The following is a 16,479-nucleotide window of genomic DNA, read 5'->3' as shown; positions in this document are numbered from 1 at the left end:
GTCAATGACCCTTTTGTTTACATTTAGCCAAGTCCACAACCTTTGTTTACATTTAGCGAAGTCCACAACCTTTGTTTACATTTAGCCAAGTCAACAACCTTTGTTTACATTTTAGGCCATTGCCCCTTTTGTTTACATTTTATGGGGTCAATGACCCTTTGTTTACATTATGAGTTTAATGACCCTTTTGTTTACATTTTGCCGAGGTCAATAACCCCTTTGTTTACATTTTATGGAGTCAATGACCCTTTTGTTTACATTTAGCCAAGTCCACAACCTTTGTTTACATTTTAGGCCATTGACCCTTTTGTTTACATTTTATGGGGTCAATGACCCTTTTGTTTACATTATGAGGTTAATAACCCTTTTGTTTACATTTTGCCGAGGTCAATAACCCCTTTGTTTACATTTTATGGAGTCAATGACCCTTTTGTTTACATTTAGCCAAGTCCACAACCTTTGTTTACATTTTAGGCCATTGCCCCTTTTGTTTACATTTTATGGGGTCAATGACTCTTTTGTTTACATTATGAGGTTAATGACCCTTTTGTTTACATTTTGCCGAGGTCAATAACCCCTTTGTTTACATTTTATGGAGTCAACGACCCTTTTGTTTACATTTAGCGAAGTCCACAACCTTTGTTTACATTTAGCCAAGTCAACAACCTTTGTTTACATTTTAGGCCATTGCCCCTTTTGTTTACATTTTATGGGGTCAATGACCCTTTTGTTTACATTATGAGGTTAATGACCCTTTTGTTTACATTTTGCCGAGGTCAATAACCCCTTTGTTTACATTTTATGGAGTCAATGACCCTTTTGTTTACATTTAGCCAAGTCCACAACCTTTGTTTACATTTAGCCAAGTCAACAACCTTTGTTTACATTTTAGGCCATTGACCCTTTTGTTTACATTTTATGGGGTCAATGACCCTTTTGTTTACATTATGAGGTTAATAACCCTTTTGTTTACATTTTGCCGAGGTCAATAAACCCTTTGTTTACATTTTAGGGGGACAATGACCCTTTCGTTTACATATATCCAAGTCCACAACCTTTGTTTACATTTAGCCAAGGCAAAAACCTTTGTTTATAATTGGTGTCAATTACCCTTTGACGTATGCAATATTTCAGATTGATATCTGAAAAACCGAGGGATGTGTAGGGTTCCGCTCATCACACTGATTATTTATATATATATTATATGGTCTCCAACGTTTTGTTGCAAATTTAATATACCCTGTTAAACCCCTGAGTATAAAAACTATTTTGATAGAATTATTTCAGCAGAAAGTAATCAATTCATGCCGCCGTTCAAAAATATTTTCTTAATTTTGCTTATATTTAATTAATTACGGTTTTATAAACTGCTTTAACACTGTCAATGTATAAAATATATGTATAGTATTTGGTTTTTATATGTCTAATTTTTAATCTAAACTACTACTATTACATACATATTCACATACATTTAAAATATTCTTATTACTGCTAATCGAGTGAGTTATGTACATTTCAACTGTTAACATTGAATTCCGCAGAGATTTTTCCTTCCGAATCCTCGCGCAATACATTATGCTTATTTTTTATATGCCACAATAGTGTAGGTCGTTGGTTAAAACGCATATTGCATATGATGCATTCATATTCTAGCGCATTGTCGTGTAACTTCATGTGCGTCTGTAGTGTTTTCTTCCGTGTAAACTTTGCCTGACACTTCTCACATGAAAAATTACGCTCCTGGGTATGCACTACAGTGTGTTGCCTTAGCTGGTACGCATTGTTAAACCTTTTTTCACATTGATCACATTTATGTGGTCGCTCGTCTATATGCTGTTTTTCATGCTTATTTAAGGTACCAGTAGTTATAAAACATTTACCACAATAAGTACATACATATGGCTTTTCTCCGTTGTGTCGTCTAGTATGAATTTTTAATTCTGTACTCGTGTAAAATGCTTTGTTGCACTTTAAACATGTGAAAGGCTTTATATTACTGTGGCGCTGTTCATGACCACGTAAGTTATATATTCCAGCAACAGCGAATCCACATATTTTGCACTTATATTTTCGCTCCGCGTCGTTTTTTAGTTGTTTTGTTGGAAAGACTCGTACTTGCCGAACGCTCAGTATTGAAGCTTTAGTAGGCTGTTCTTTTTCCTGCAATATGTTTATACATTAATATAGAAATTAATAGTTTTGTATGTTATATCACAATTATATCATCATCCATATCCGCTATGTCATTTTCCAGTGGTTCTAACATTTCTGTTATCAACTCCTCATCAACTTCATAAGTCAGTTCATTTGAGGTTGTGGAATCAATTGTATTATGTTCGTCCCCGTTTGTTGATGGCAGAACTTGCTCGCTTATCTTTTCCTTTACAGTGGTACATTTCTTTTGCTCGCTTTTAGAATTTTCTGTTGCCGCCCAATCGTCAAAGTGTTTTTCAAATATATGGTCCAGGAAAGTAGAATAAACTCCGAATTGCTGCCTACAGCATTTACACTCAAGTATCATACAGTATGTGTTCGTAATGAATACCTCACCGCAATAGAATTTTTGTACAATTGTAGTAGACATTTTTGTTTATCTAAAACTAATTGTATTTAAAATTCTATGTAAACTATTTCAATTCGACAAAAATGTGTTTAGCAGATGAAAATCCTCAACTCTACATAACTTCATTTATATATTTGTTTTGCTTAGAAGACAAATGTCGATTTTCGATTCAAGTGAATCCGTTATCGAAAACCGATTCCATTTTTAAATACATGAACGATAAATAAACCTCGATATTAGTGTTGCCATTATTTAATTTCCCTATTTTAACTTCAATGCATTCTGTCCACTTTAGTATTTTGTAATCTCGAATTAGCGGTATGTCGTTTCGCAGAATAAACAGCATATATATCCGCTTCCTTTATTAGTTTTTTAGTATTTTATTGGTGAAAAGCGATAAAAAGTCGTTGCAGTTATGAATTTTTTGAAATAAATTTAAATAAAAGTTATTAGTAGACCATTGTTCGAAGTTGAATGCACATTTTCCCACCACTAAAGCTCTTTTTGATTTGCAATATTGCTAATGCATTCTAAAACCAATGACTCACATACATACATGCATAACCTATAAAGAGCAGTTACTCCAGCAAGATTAAATGATGTTTATAACTACGCGTAAAGAGTGACTTGTTGCAGCTAGTGCACAGGTAGGAGTGAGAAAATATAAATATGGTCCCTTCACATAGAACTTCCCTCGCTTTGCTTGACAATTCATACTTTAACCTGAGACTGTAAATGTAGAGAACATAAATGAACGAGAAGATGCAGTTTCGACAGCGAACATTTGTAAAATCCAATCGAGCATCATATAAAATCTAATTTTCACCTACTCGTTCATTTAGGTTCTCTGGTACTCATACAAAAGCATACATCAAACTTCTATCAAAACGAATGTCTGACGCAAAGCGAAGCAAAAGTTATTTGTGAATTAGTCATTAGAATCAGCACCACCCCCATGTAAAAGAAGAATATATTTTTTATATTACCTTTATTAGTTTTAGCATTTCTATTATTATTATTGGTATAATGACATATGCATATATTGTGTAATTATAGAGCAATAAATTGGGACTTAGATTCAGTTATATTATGTTAATGCTAATGCCGAAACTCAAATAACTACAACGTACATATTTCACGTTGCATGAAAGTCAACCGTTATAGAGTACGGACAAAATATTAAAAATACAAACACAAATAGAGTATGTTTAATAAATGATTTCACTTAACAAATAACTAATCAAAGAATTGCTTAATTATGACATTGTTGCTTACTACATTACCAAAAAAAAAAAACAATAATGGCAACGCGCTGCATTTGAGTTAATTTTTACTTATGTTATATACAATTCTAGCGCATTTAGCCAGAGCAATTGAAATTTTGCATGAATTGATTTAAATTTTTGCGAGGGTTTACATTTTTTTTTGGTACTATGGAGTGTACTTATAATTCTACAGCCGCTAAAACGAAAACTGCAAATATTGTAGGTAAAATTCTAATCATATAAAATGTATGGCAGTTTAATTATTTAACTTTGACTTGCATTGTAATTTGGCAATTGATGGCCATAACGCGGAATCACAGTGTTTTAGTATTTATGTATATAATTTATGTATGTATATGTGTATGTTTGTAAAGTTTATTGCAACTGCTATCACTTTTATTGACTGAATAAATAGCAGCTCTCGTTTTAAACGGCTGTGACTTTTCAACTAAATTTCGGATACAATATTTAAAACGAAAGTACAAGTATAATGTATAAGGAAGTGTATAATCATCAGTAGAGTAAATGTAATTGTGTAATGTATACTATGCACGTAGTACAATTTTTAGTTTAAAAACTTAAAGCTGAAGCACTAATTTGAATTTGGTACATGATAAAATTATAGTGACAAGTAAGTTTTGTGATATTAAAGTGACATAAAATAAAAACGTCTGAAAACATCAATTTTTTTTAACGCAAATCTGAAGCACGGCATATACTTAAAATATTGTTAGTTATACCATATAGCGGATACAATTTTATTCAAATAATATAATAACATTTACACTAATAATTCCAGCTTTAAGCTATTTTTTCTCAATTATTAAAATTTACTTACAAAATGCTTATCGAATTTCAATTTTCCATAATTTGCTTATAGCAAATATCCCAATCGTGCTGTGTATCATGTTGTTTGTTTGAATATATTTATAATTATTGTGTACAGGACACATGTTATAAGTGTGTAAACGGTACAAAATCTATTGTTAAAACATTAAAATCTAAAAGCTCTTCTTGTTTGTATTTCCTTGGTTGCTTACGTTCAAGAGTATTGCTACTTGATAACATATTTTGTTGTTGTTAATATGTATATAATATGTACTATGTTGTGTATTAGTTGAAATTGTCCTTCGAGTTGATAACAAAATGCCACCATACACATCTTAAACACCGAGAATGCTTTCAAAAATTGTTGTTTTCTTTTATATTTGACTTATTGATTTTAAATAGAAATCGCAAGTATTTTTTCTACTTTAATTATACATACTATTAATGTTTTACACATGTATTATCATTTTATGTAACTTTATATGCACACATGCATATTTATAATTTACTTTTCTGGCTTCAGTATTATCGCATATTTTATGCCTGCAACAAAATTGAAATCATGTGTTAGCACATGTCTTAACCGTAAATTGTGCATATTCAATAATCAATAGCTAATCACTAGTGGTGTGGTTATTATAAAAAAAAAAAAATATTTTAATATTATTTGAGTATTTTAAGACTTTAAAAGCTTAAAATACCATTTAAATTCTATTAAATATCAGAAACGCCAATTTCAGTTTTCTGTGTCCCCTAAAACAAAACAGACAAAGTTAATGTGTTGTCCATATATCTAGTACTGGTACACAAATATATTAATATTTTAGCGCTTTTCGCGAAGTCGAAATCATCAGCCAGAAATTAAACAAACATAACTTGAAAAATCTCTACCTTTACCGTTGCTAGTTTGATAAAACCACTGATATATTTTAAGCGATCATACCTGCTCTTCTTCATCCACTGCGTACATTCTTGGTTTTCTGCTTAAGACATCGAGCTGCATGGCAGACGTGGTGAACCCATCTGTGTTAGCACACGGTCCAACCATTGTAGTGGTCCATTCAAATGCAATTCAATCCAACACGGTGTCGATGTAACCGTCTGCCGGCGATATTCGGCACCCCAACCCTTTACAAACGACATACGTATGGTGCACATGCGTGTTAATTGATAAACGGCCTCAAAACCTTGTGAAACCGATTGCGATAGCAATGCAGCAAATTCTTGATTATTAAAAATTTTCAAATTACAACCGGGTGGTATTTTGCAGACAGTGGCTGGATGCCAACCGTAGCGTTGATTGCAATTCGGACTCTGTACAAATATAGACGAATCACTGAGGCATTCGGCGAATACTTCACCACCGATATAGTAGAGACGTACACCTTTGCCAATGTGACGGCGTGTTTGTTCAACCACCTCATTGCGATTTACATTGGAAAGTAAGCCGAGGCAGAAACGCTCCGAATTGGAGGGATCAGTGAAGCCATCAACTGTAATGGATGGTTGGGAGGCATGAAAAGTTTCACCGACACGTGTATTTAGTTCATAGTACGAAATTGAGCACCAAAAAGCGGGCTCATGGTACATTACGGGACTAGCATCAACTGGCGGTGTCAACCTGGACATATTCATATTGTCATTCGGATCGATCGGATCACCATCTTCGCTCATGTAGCCCGGCGGCGGTGTACCCGTATTAGGAATGCTGCTACCTACGCTTAATACACTTGACTGTGAGTCCATGTTGCAAGCGCCCGATCCTACAAGTGAGCCATTCATCTGTTGCTGTTGCTGTTGTGCGGCACTCATGCCTAAACCAACAAGACTACCGGGCGAATGCTGCTGCTGTTGATGATGATGGCTTGATAGCTCCATGTACTGTGGTGGACTCAAAGAAGCACTGCGTATTGTTGTGGCATTATATTCCGTATTATTGGGTATTTGGTGGGTATGATTATCTAATGGATAATCGGTAATGGAATCTGGCGGTGTCGGCAATGATTTTGGCACCAAAATTGATAGTTCAATCTTTTTGTAATGATATGGATTAATACAAATTTCGTCTTTACGCAAATGAAAAGCGTATTCGCAATGATCCAAAGCTTTCAGTTCATTTTGTGATTGTAAATCCGGCCAGCGCCATACACGGCAATATATTACATGTGGTTGTCCTTTGCGCAAATTTTCGCCAGAAGCGCCTGGCTTGCTACGCGGTACGGTGACACAGCGTGTATTGCAATTCTGCGTGGATATGGCACGTTCTAATTCCTCAAGCTGTATATTCTTTTTTACTTTTTTAACAAGATTTTTTACTGCTTTTTCCGACCACTTTCCCTCGACCGTGTCTTCGTTGCCCTTCTTGAGTGCTAACAAACGTTTAACTACTTGTGGGGTGAATGGCAACATCGCACGTGGCACAAAAAGAGTGCGCTGGTCGACAAGTCGTCAACAAATGCTCCAGTTACAGCTGATCGCAAATTAAAGGCAAAAACAAAGCTTCAGTTTTTTAGCTTCAAAATATTATATATATGTTGTGTTGCAACTTCCTTTAGGAGTGTCACGATAGTATAATAGAAGTTTTTGAAGCCTGCTGTTCAATTTTGCGGCAAGTGAAAATTACAAGGACAACAAAAGCAGCACTCTAGAAAGAATAATTCTTGGCTATAAATTATAATTTTCCATATACTTACATATATCAAAGAAATGTTTGCCCTTAATCACTTAAACAAAATTTATTTACCTTTTTTCACTAGTTTTACCAATCCTTGATTAATGCTCTCTTAAGCTGATTATACTGAATTTTTTATTGTTACACTTAGATGTCTGATAAGGTGTTTTCTCAGGCCGACAGTAAGTTCCAATATTACTTCTATTTTTATTGCATTTAAAATAGTATAAATTAATTTTTTTTCCAAAAAATTGCCGATTTGATATTATGTTGTACCTATGTATGAATTATGTATGTACGAGATTTGCTTACTGGCTGAGTATACTATTTTGCACGATTTCTTTATTTGCTGTCTCCTCTTCGTCTGTCTGCTGACCTTTCACACTTTTTTGTGCTTTCCGTTCTGCAACAGAGTCGTCGTTGTCTGATGGATACTTTTCTTGCCTCTTCCTTTAGTCGGCTAAATATGTTGTTTGTCAGTTTCCTTTAGAGACGTTTTAATGCACTGCCTCACACTGTCGTTATTGACGTTGTTGTATCGTTATTGACGTCGCACCCGTCGCCTCAATGCCTTATTCTATTGCATTCACTAAAGTTCTAACTCCAAGTATTTGTTCGGTTGTGGGTATCTTTCTTCCTTTTTTGACCGTGTCTGCTTTACACAAGTGCTCTTATGTGTCGGTTTTTTTTTTCTGTTAAGCACTTACTTTTCACTGTACTCTTCCTCTACCTCCTTGCACTTCCTTCCACTTCACTTAATCTATCGTTTTTGCCTTTGACCAGACGACCCAGACAACCAATGATAGCAATTTGCTGACGGCTTTCACAATCCTTTTAATCCTTTAAAACACAATTTTATGTGTATTTTTGACGTGGGACACAAGTTTTAACTTTTCACTGCAATCTTTTGCAAATATAAAACCACAAAAAAGTGTAAAATTATGGGAAATGAAAATGAAAATAAACTCGCCTCCGCACAAAGCAAAATTTACAATCGTCTCATTCATTTCTTCGTCATTTGGCGAAAGTGTTACCAGAAAGGAAAGTTTTGCAATTTTTTGGCACATACTTCCCAATGGTATAAAAATGTGCTGATTTAAAGAAAATACAATAGAAAGGGGTCAGTTAAATTAAATTTAAGTAAATAATATTTTCTAAAATACGATTTTATGACGCTAAATATACATACATTTACAAATGATAAATATATTCGTGCGCGAATCTTCATGCCCATTTTTGTGGCATAAGCAACACTGTGTGCAAATTTTTCCCCAATCAGCTGGTTTCTTGTTTACTATACATAAATTCGAAAAAAAATTTAACTAAATTGGTTACAGAATTTCTCTAGATAACTAAAATTATTGTACAAGCCTACAATTAGTAAAATAATCCACATAATTGTAGGCCGTTGTTATCTGTATATTTGTATGCTCAATGTAAACTTCTTACATTTATTTGCATTGGTCATTCGTTCTGCAAATGTGTCAAAGAATTACAATACCAAGATACGTTTTAATTTGTTTACTTTTTATTTTATTTAATAATGGTTATCAATGGAGTAGTATTTACAGTTTGAATTCGCTTTTGCAGCACACGCTCATTTTAAGCGATTTTTGTCATATTAAAAATACGATTATATAGTTATTAATCATTTTTATTACTATTCTATTGTTTCTAAGAGTTTTCAATAAATCTCAATTTTGTATTACAACGTAATTAAATCAAATACAAGTTTATACTAAGAGTTGCGCAGCTTCAAGTAAATTAAAACGGTAGGGACGCAGTCTTAGTAAAAATAAAGCGTATTTTAAAATACAAAATTTTCGACAACCAAATTATCATGGCGGATAACTTGGTTGAAAAAGCTGATATTTTAAATTTATCTGTTCTTTATTTCGACTGTGACAATGAATTTATGTTACTAATGTTACGTTTGTTTTAAGGCGGTAAGGCTTGAATTAATTTTGTAAAAATAATCGGTTAAACAGGCTCGCTTTTATACATTTAATTAGACTAAAAAACTGAAATTTCTTTAGAGATAAATAATTAATTATAGAATTTTTGAAATTGCGATTTTGAAAAGTTTAACAAAAATGTATATAAATATATTTAAATTTTAATATGTTATAACATACATAATTTCATTTGAATCTTTTCAAATTCATCTTGTCTTTTGCATTATATTTTTCTAAACTCGTTAATAGTTGAAAACTGAATCATAATAAAAATTATTTGCTTATTATTTAATATTTTGCGCTTAAATTCACTATAAACTTACAATAAAGTTATATCTAATAATTTCATAACTGCACGTGATTTTATGAACTTATAATTAAAATGTTGAAACTTGAAAATAATAACAAATTTCGAAGCGCTTACTACTCGAAACAGTATTCACTAAAGAATGAACATGAGATAGATGTACTTAAAATTATATTATATATAAATTCAAACTATAGTTCGAAAATTTTAACAAATTTAATGTATTACAATTTTTACACACTTTTGGCGATAATACAATACACAATGATTGAGACATAATGGAGTTTTACAATACCATTTGGGCAGTCACTAATTTTATTTTTTTTTAGTAAAAAATTCCCTAAATCTGCAATATTTCGGGCAACGCTATTTTATGAAATTGTAAATAACTTTAAGGCCTTCTCAAGGCTTCATAGTACATATGTATGTATGTATGTATATGCATACGAGTATAAATGTGCTTATTAAAGTTTCAACAATCATCAGTTCTGTTACACTTCTGTTTTCATAATGGTTATGTGATGGCTTATATGGAAGAATACTGATTGTTATAACTAAAACAATGGGGCATACAATGTGTGCGCATTTTTAGAAATATGTGCGAAAAATGAGTAGTAGGAAGAAGCATGTATGGAACATTGAAAATAAATTAGTTTACACATTTTTCTATTTTCTTTGGATGAAGAAAGCGTTTACGCAAAATAATATATATAATAGCATGTATGTATTGAGTAAGCTTAATTATTTGAGTATTTTTTGTTTTTTTTTTCCAAATATGTATGTATGTGTATGAAGCCTAAATATTGTAAATAAATGTTTAGCTGATTTCCATACCATGTTAATGGTTTACAGTTCCTATTGTTTTACTTTTAATGTTATTATTTTTTCAATAACAGAGAGTAGAGACGGAATTGTCGTTCATAAAATTAACCATTTCACTTAAACAACTTAAATGATTTCATATAATTTATGTTAAATACAAAGTAATTGCAGTACAAACGGTTTAAGGTTAGACTAGATTTGTTTAGGAAAGACTGTAGTTTGTAATATTTGTACAAGCATTGTTAAAGCATGCCTTAAAGTCTGTGGTCACCTGATAATGAATGATAAATTAGGAGAACAAAATTATGTACCTAAGATTATTAATTAATCTCTTAGCAATACAATCAACTTTTTTAACGCTATTGCGCCGTACTTTACTTTTCTAAAACTAATTTTAATAAGTCTGTGCATATTTATGTCTAAAATACCGATGTACTTATTTTTAACTGTCGTAACGTATAGTTTACTTAAATATTTAAATAAGAATTGGATTTCAATGCTTTAACACGTACGCATTTACTAGCAATGCTTATGACGTATGTGATAGTTTAGCCCACTAGGGTGCGAATAGCTGCGAGAACAAAGTTTGCATACATAACGCTTTAGTCCGGCGCCACTTGTATCGCCACCGCCACCGCTAATACCGTATGTGCCAAGTGTCTGCCCACCACCACCATTACCTGCGCCATTCTCATATCCATTTTCTTCCTCGACATCATCTTCCTCATCGTCTTCGTCTTGGTCAGCGGCTCTGCTTGAAACATTCTCATTATCGTCATCATCCTCATCCATTGGTGTGTCTTGTGGCACATTATCATCATCATCGTCGTCATCATCTACTTCGCCATCATCTTCATCACCCTCACCTTCGGAATCTGTTACCATCTGTGCATATTCATTACCTTGCTGTTGTCCAGGTATAACTGTTTCGAAAATTTCCAATGGGTTTACGTTGTTACTTGCGGCTGCACGTCCCACTTTTGCGCTTGCAGTATTTGCGGCATCCTGCTGCGCTTCGGGCAAATTAACGCAGCCTGGACAAGCGTAGGGTTTACGCAAGTATATAGCGCTGGTGAATATTTCTTTGCAATAATCACAACGGTATTTGCGATGCATCTTCAAATGATTGGATAAATGATGGCGCAACCGGAAGAGCTTGTTACAATAGTCGCAACGGAAGGGTCGTTCCTCTTTATGATTAGCCATATGAAGATCACGCTCCTTACTACTGCTCAACACTTGGCCGCAAACCATACATGGAAACGCAGTAGCGCTTTCATGTGTCATAATATGTGCAATGAAATGATTCTCGGTGCCGTATGAAGCGCTACAAACGGTACATTTGAATTGCTTCTCCTTTTGATGTGTATTCATATGATAGCGTATAGCTTGTTTTGATTTAAAACCTTTCTTGCAAATGGGACACTTAAACGGTGTCTCATTCGAATGTTTTATCATATGATTGCGATATAATGAGTAATATTGGAAGGTCTTATTGCACAATGCACAATAGGCAGTGCCGCGTATTTGTCGACGCTTAGCCTTCATTTCACCACCACTAACATCGGTGCCGCCGCCCAGTATGCTGGCATCCAATGAATCGGTGGGCGCAATAAATAGCTGATTATCGAAATCTTCTTCGTCATCATTTTCAAAGGCGCCGGTTGTGTCAAAGTCGTCCTTACCTGCAGTAAAATCAGCTGTAGTATCATAGGCACTAGAATTACCATTTGCAGTGTTTTTCAATTTGACATCGGGCGTTGAGGATTTCAAAGTGTATTTATTTGCATATGATTGGAAACTAGCTGGATCGGCACGCCATTGTGCTGCCGATTCTATATCTTTACTAAATGCAGTTTCATTTTCGGAATCGTTTGTGTTGTGTTCGGCATTATTGTATTTATTCCTTTTTTTTGGATCTGACTGTTTATTGTGCTCACCTTGCTTAGGGCCTGATCCAGCAGTTACCGTTTGGCGTTGTGGTGGATTGTGAATGCCTGTGTTTCGGTAGGCTGCCGAGTGATCTTGTCCATTTAAACTGTAGTCCTCGGACTCTGTGTGCACATTTACGTCCAAGTAGTTTCCGCAATCAAAATACTAATTTAAAATAGTCGGGTATGATCATTATTAAGTAATTTAGCAATATTAATTCTATAACCACACATTCGAATATACATACATATTTCGCCTAAATATAGGAATATAACAAGGACTAATTAGAATTCACTATATACACAGGTATTTAAACGAAAAATGATTATCGGTTACTTTATATAGCAGCTATATGCTTTAGTGGTCCGATCTGTACAATTTCTTCAGAAATTACACCGTTGACTTGGATAATAATTCATGCCAAATTTCGATATCTCGCCTATAAGAAAGTTTTCCATACAATAATTTGATTTTGATCGTTCTCTTTGAAAAGTGGATGTGTGTACAAATTTTAGATTGATATCTCAAAAACTGAGATACTGGCTAGCATATACTTGTATACAGACAGACAAGCACACAAATTTATTTTGTAGATTCTCCGACGTTAGAGTATTAAGAAAAGGAGTTTATATTAGGGCATATCGTTTTCTAAAACATGGAGCTTGCATATTCGATCTTTATATAAATTAGCATCGGCTAAATATCTATAATATACATGCGTGTGCACATATGCACTATCTTATTATTACGATATGATTTAAGCCTAGCATGACATATCCCCTAATGCATTAATTTAATAACTGCCGCCCTAGTAATAAAAATTGATGCACTATGGCGTCTGCAATGCTATTAAAAAATCTGCATTGTTAAAAATTAAAGGCTGAGAAAAAAAGAAACATACTTAAAGAAATCGAAACCGGTTCATTTCAACCCCTTACGGCTGTAACTACGCATCCACGATCTATTACCGATTTTTATATGTACACTTTTTAAAAGCCACAGCTATAACGTATATGCCATACATGTGTGGTGACGGACACGGGTATCAGAATGCATAAAAGGATGAAAAGTATACATGCATGTAGAAATACATATATGAATAACGCCAGCTGTAAGTGGTTTGTTCTATTTTAAAGAAAAAAATCGATACGTATAAACGCGTTTGTAATAAAGAATTGTTGAGCAGCAAATTTATTTATAAATGGAAATTGTGTACTTATGCATTTACCATAAATTTGGGAAAAGCCTTAACTACTTTCAAAAATATTTTTAAGGGCGTTTTTGGGTATACATAAGCTGTACGATATTTTTTAAAAATAATTAATAAATACATATGTATTTCTACAAATCTGTCTGATTTACACGTAATCCCCATGAAATATGTTATGAGTATAAATTGTTTGCTTACATCTTGATCTTGTTCATAGAAATTAGACTGCTGAGTTCCTTCGTATTCACCATCATCTGTTTCATCGCCGTCGTCGACAAAGCCACCCAAATGTTTAATTTTTATGTGGCATATAAATTCGCCAATGTCACGTGTACTTTTGTTACAATAGGTGCAAATAAATGTCCATTGTCGTGCATTATTGGATACAAAGACTTCACCACACCGAGATTTGGGTAAATCAACTTTTCTGTTGCTAATTATCTCGTTGCTGGGGTTAAGAAGACCGCTGCCATTGTCACTTGCACTGTTTTTAGTTAAAACATTAGGTTGCGTTTGGTTTTGTTGTAGCTGGCGCATCGATATGTTTGTGTTCCGTCCCACTTCTAAGTGTTTTTTACCTGCCTCTGCTAAACTACTCACATCCGTCGACGACGCAACTTTTTCATGCTCCTGATCACCAACACCATCCTCAACTGCTACATTACTTTCAATGCCAATCTCCTCCTGCTGCTCTTCATCCAGCTTCTCTGTTTTGATTGCAACTTTCGACATATTTTACACCAAAGCAGACAATAGAATTTACACTGTGTTATTTTATTTACTACTTTTACATTGTTTCGTGTGAAATGAACATTTTTTTTGCAAACCCTTTCGCAGACGGCAATGTATAAAACTTTTCACTAGAATTCGTAAATTGTTTTTATTATTTTGTCAAATGCGTGTGATAAGTGTGTGAAAAAGGGAGAAAGAGAGCGCGTGCTGAACTGGGTGGAAAGAGTAAGAGAACGGGTGCGCGTTTAAAGTAAATTGGCATATAGCGTTGCCAATGCATACCAATTTCGTTTTTAATATAAAAAAAAAATTGCTAATGCAATAACTTTATCTAAACTTTAAAGTTATTATTGAACATTTATTAAAATCACACTAAACAATAATAGCAGAGAATGTTGATGAGTAGAGAAGGAGCAAATGTTAGCAGTACTAAAATGTTAATTGCTAAGAAGGAACATCGAAAACGCGCAAGTTCGAAAATAAAATGTCACCACAGCTGTCAATTTACGCAACGAACTACACCACTCTATAAGCAAAATGTATATACATACATATGCGCAAATGTTCTTTGATATGCGCATAAAAATGAAAGTAATTGACTTCCGACAAGAAAATATAAATAATGAGGGAAATAATATGAAAATAGAATTAAAATATCATTTAATAAAAAAGGAATATAAAAATAAAAAAAGAGTATAAAAAAATATCTGATAGGATTTGAACTTAGGCAAAATATTTCACATTGCAATAAAGAAGTCTGCTATACAAGCAGCTCCACAGACAATATTCAAGCTCTTGAGTCTAATCTGTGAATTCAAACAGCTATTAATGTTTACTTGCTTCAAATGTTCATATGTCCATATGTGAATATTCTTGAAATTGCCTTCTTTCATTCGCATGTCCAAATATATTTGCATATATGTACACATATGTACATATGTATGTCCCTCAATATGTCTTTCGCAAAAAATCAAACATTCGCGCAAGTGACAAAAAAACGTAGACGCACCAGCATCGGCCAATCAAAACAAAACAATTGTTTTAAGTTCTCTGGGCCAATAATATTCAAGCAAACTCGCGGCTTATTTTCTAAGTATTTTATATTACAACGACAACAAATTCATTCATAAGGAACGTGCGTCTGCTTCAAAGCAAAGTGCGCTCGTTCATAACTCTGCGCCGCGCTATTTTTTCTGTGCGCCTGGTAAGCCACATTTGGTTTTCATATTGAATTCCTACGCATATGCGAAATACATGAATGAAATTGAGTAAAACGAGAAAAATTCAATTTTACAATTTGACAGCCACCACTGAAAATCCTACCATCCCCCTCGCATTTGTATGTCCACAAGCTGCTTCCTCACAACATTTGCTAATAATCAGAAATTGAAGAATTTGTCTGATGTTCACTTCAGAAAGGAGAATTGGCAACATGACCTATTCGAGTTTAAATAATATTTATATTTTTTCATATTATGCACTATTTATGGCATTAAATTATAAAATTTATATCAAATTGACATTCATATGAAATCATTAACTACTTCTATATATTCTAAGCACAGTCCATATAGTACTTTTATATGTTTACTTATTATCATTGTTTCATAGTTTTTCGATTTAGCCCATTTTATCTAAATACGACGCTATGAAAATGCAGCCCAATTGGTAATCGCAATATTTCAAAAGAGCATAAGTCAACTTTCAATAGCAAACCACTGCAAAAAGGACAAACGAGACAACATAGCCGATCGACATTGTCGCAAAATTGTCGATTGAAACAAATTTTGTCAACTCCGCGACGATGCGCAAAATTTGGCGTCAATATGTATGCGAGCTCGTTTGTATGTATGTATATAAATATGTATGTTTGTCGGCAAAGTCGTCATTTGGTTTTTTTCAACAACACAATGTCCGCGCGAACTATATATATATATATATATATACCAATAAATTCATAAATATAATCGTTTTCAAACTGAATTCGATAAATAAAATATATATCTGAAATAATTATGTGGCGGTGCGCCCCAATCCCTCCTTGCCTGCGATCGTTCAACTCGCAAAAAGCAAAAAGCGTAGACAAAAGTCATTGCTTGTGCGGGGCAAGAAGAAGCAAGCATCAGCGTACGTGTATTTAAGAATGTATGTGTGATTATCACATTTGTATAAATACGCATAATAAGGAAATATT

The 16,479-nt window shown here is 33.7% G+C and overlaps 4 protein-coding genes across 8 annotated transcripts in view; all 4 read right to left on the bottom strand.

The window, feature by feature from the left end:
- The window catches only part of cyr (cypher), an 80,760-nt gene that overhangs the window by 26,961 nt on the left and 37,320 nt on the right, over positions 1-16,479 (bottom strand). The gene's annotated exons all lie outside the window — the stretch shown is intronic.
- On the bottom strand, positions 1,324-2,712 carry LOC106619737 (zinc finger protein OZF). The gene is made up of 2 exons (XM_014237982.3): positions 2,216-2,712; positions 1,324-2,160 (listed from the first exon to the last, which is right to left on the bottom strand). Exons 1-2 carry the CDS (start codon positions 2,582-2,584, stop codon positions 1,516-1,518), a joined length of 1,014 nt encoding a protein of 337 aa, XP_014093457.2. The 5' UTR covers positions 2,585-2,712; the 3' UTR covers positions 1,324-1,515.
- Positions 3,535-8,334, bottom strand: Smox (Smad on X). 5 transcript variants are annotated; one of them, XM_070110000.1, is made up of 3 exons: positions 7,400-8,334; positions 5,600-7,300; positions 3,535-5,409 (listed from the first exon to the last, which is right to left on the bottom strand). In XM_070110000.1, the coding sequence occupies exon 2, from the start codon at positions 7,063-7,065 to the stop codon at positions 5,641-5,643; it is 1,425 nt and encodes a 474-aa protein (XP_069966101.1). In that variant the 5' UTR covers positions 7,066-7,300; positions 7,400-8,334; the 3' UTR covers positions 3,535-5,409; positions 5,600-5,640. The 5 variants fall into 5 exon arrangements, with proteins under 5 accessions (XP_069966101.1, XP_069966102.1, XP_069966098.1 ...); XM_070110001.1 differs by having other exon boundaries at positions 3,535-5,199; XM_070109997.1 differs by lacking the exon at positions 3,535-5,409 and having other exon boundaries at positions 5,596-7,300; positions 7,400-7,528; positions 7,604-8,334.
- Positions 8,834-14,484, bottom strand: LOC106618360 (zinc finger and BTB domain-containing protein 24). The gene is made up of 2 exons (XM_014236090.3): positions 13,752-14,484; positions 8,834-12,508 (listed from the first exon to the last, which is right to left on the bottom strand). The coding sequence occupies exons 1-2, from the start codon at positions 14,283-14,285 to the stop codon at positions 10,931-10,933; spliced, it is 2,112 nt and encodes a 703-aa protein (XP_014091565.2). The 5' UTR covers positions 14,286-14,484; the 3' UTR covers positions 8,834-10,930.

Source organism: Bactrocera oleae, chromosome 5, assembly GCF_042242935.1.
Source record: "Bactrocera oleae isolate idBacOlea1 chromosome 5, idBacOlea1, whole genome shotgun sequence".
Classification (NCBI taxonomy): Eukaryota; Metazoa; Arthropoda; class Insecta; order Diptera; family Tephritidae; genus Bactrocera; species Bactrocera oleae.
The sequence above is the reverse complement of the archived record's forward strand: the minus strand, read 5'-3'. Positions and strand labels throughout refer to the sequence as shown.

Excerpts from the sequence above, each read along its gene's own strand:
- LOC106619737 (XM_014237982.3), bottom strand. The coding sequence starts at position 2,584 with ATGTCTACTACAATTGTACAAAAATTCTATTGCGGTGAGGTATTCATT. Across the intron at positions 2,161-2,215 it reads ATATGGATGATGATATAATT|GAAAAAGAACAGCCTACTAA; the intron begins GTGATATAACAT and ends AACATATTGCAG.
- Smox (XM_070110000.1), bottom strand. The coding sequence starts at position 7,065 with ATGTTGCCATTCACCCCACAAGTAGTTAAACGTTTGTTAGCACTCAAG.
- LOC106618360 (XM_014236090.3), bottom strand. The coding sequence starts at position 14,285 with ATGTCGAAAGTTGCAATCAAAACAGAGAAGCTGGATGAAGAGCAGCAG. Across the intron at positions 12,509-13,751 it reads TCTATGAACAAGATCAAGAT|TATTTTGATTGCGGAAACTA; the intron begins GTAAGCAAACAA and ends ATTTTAAATTAG.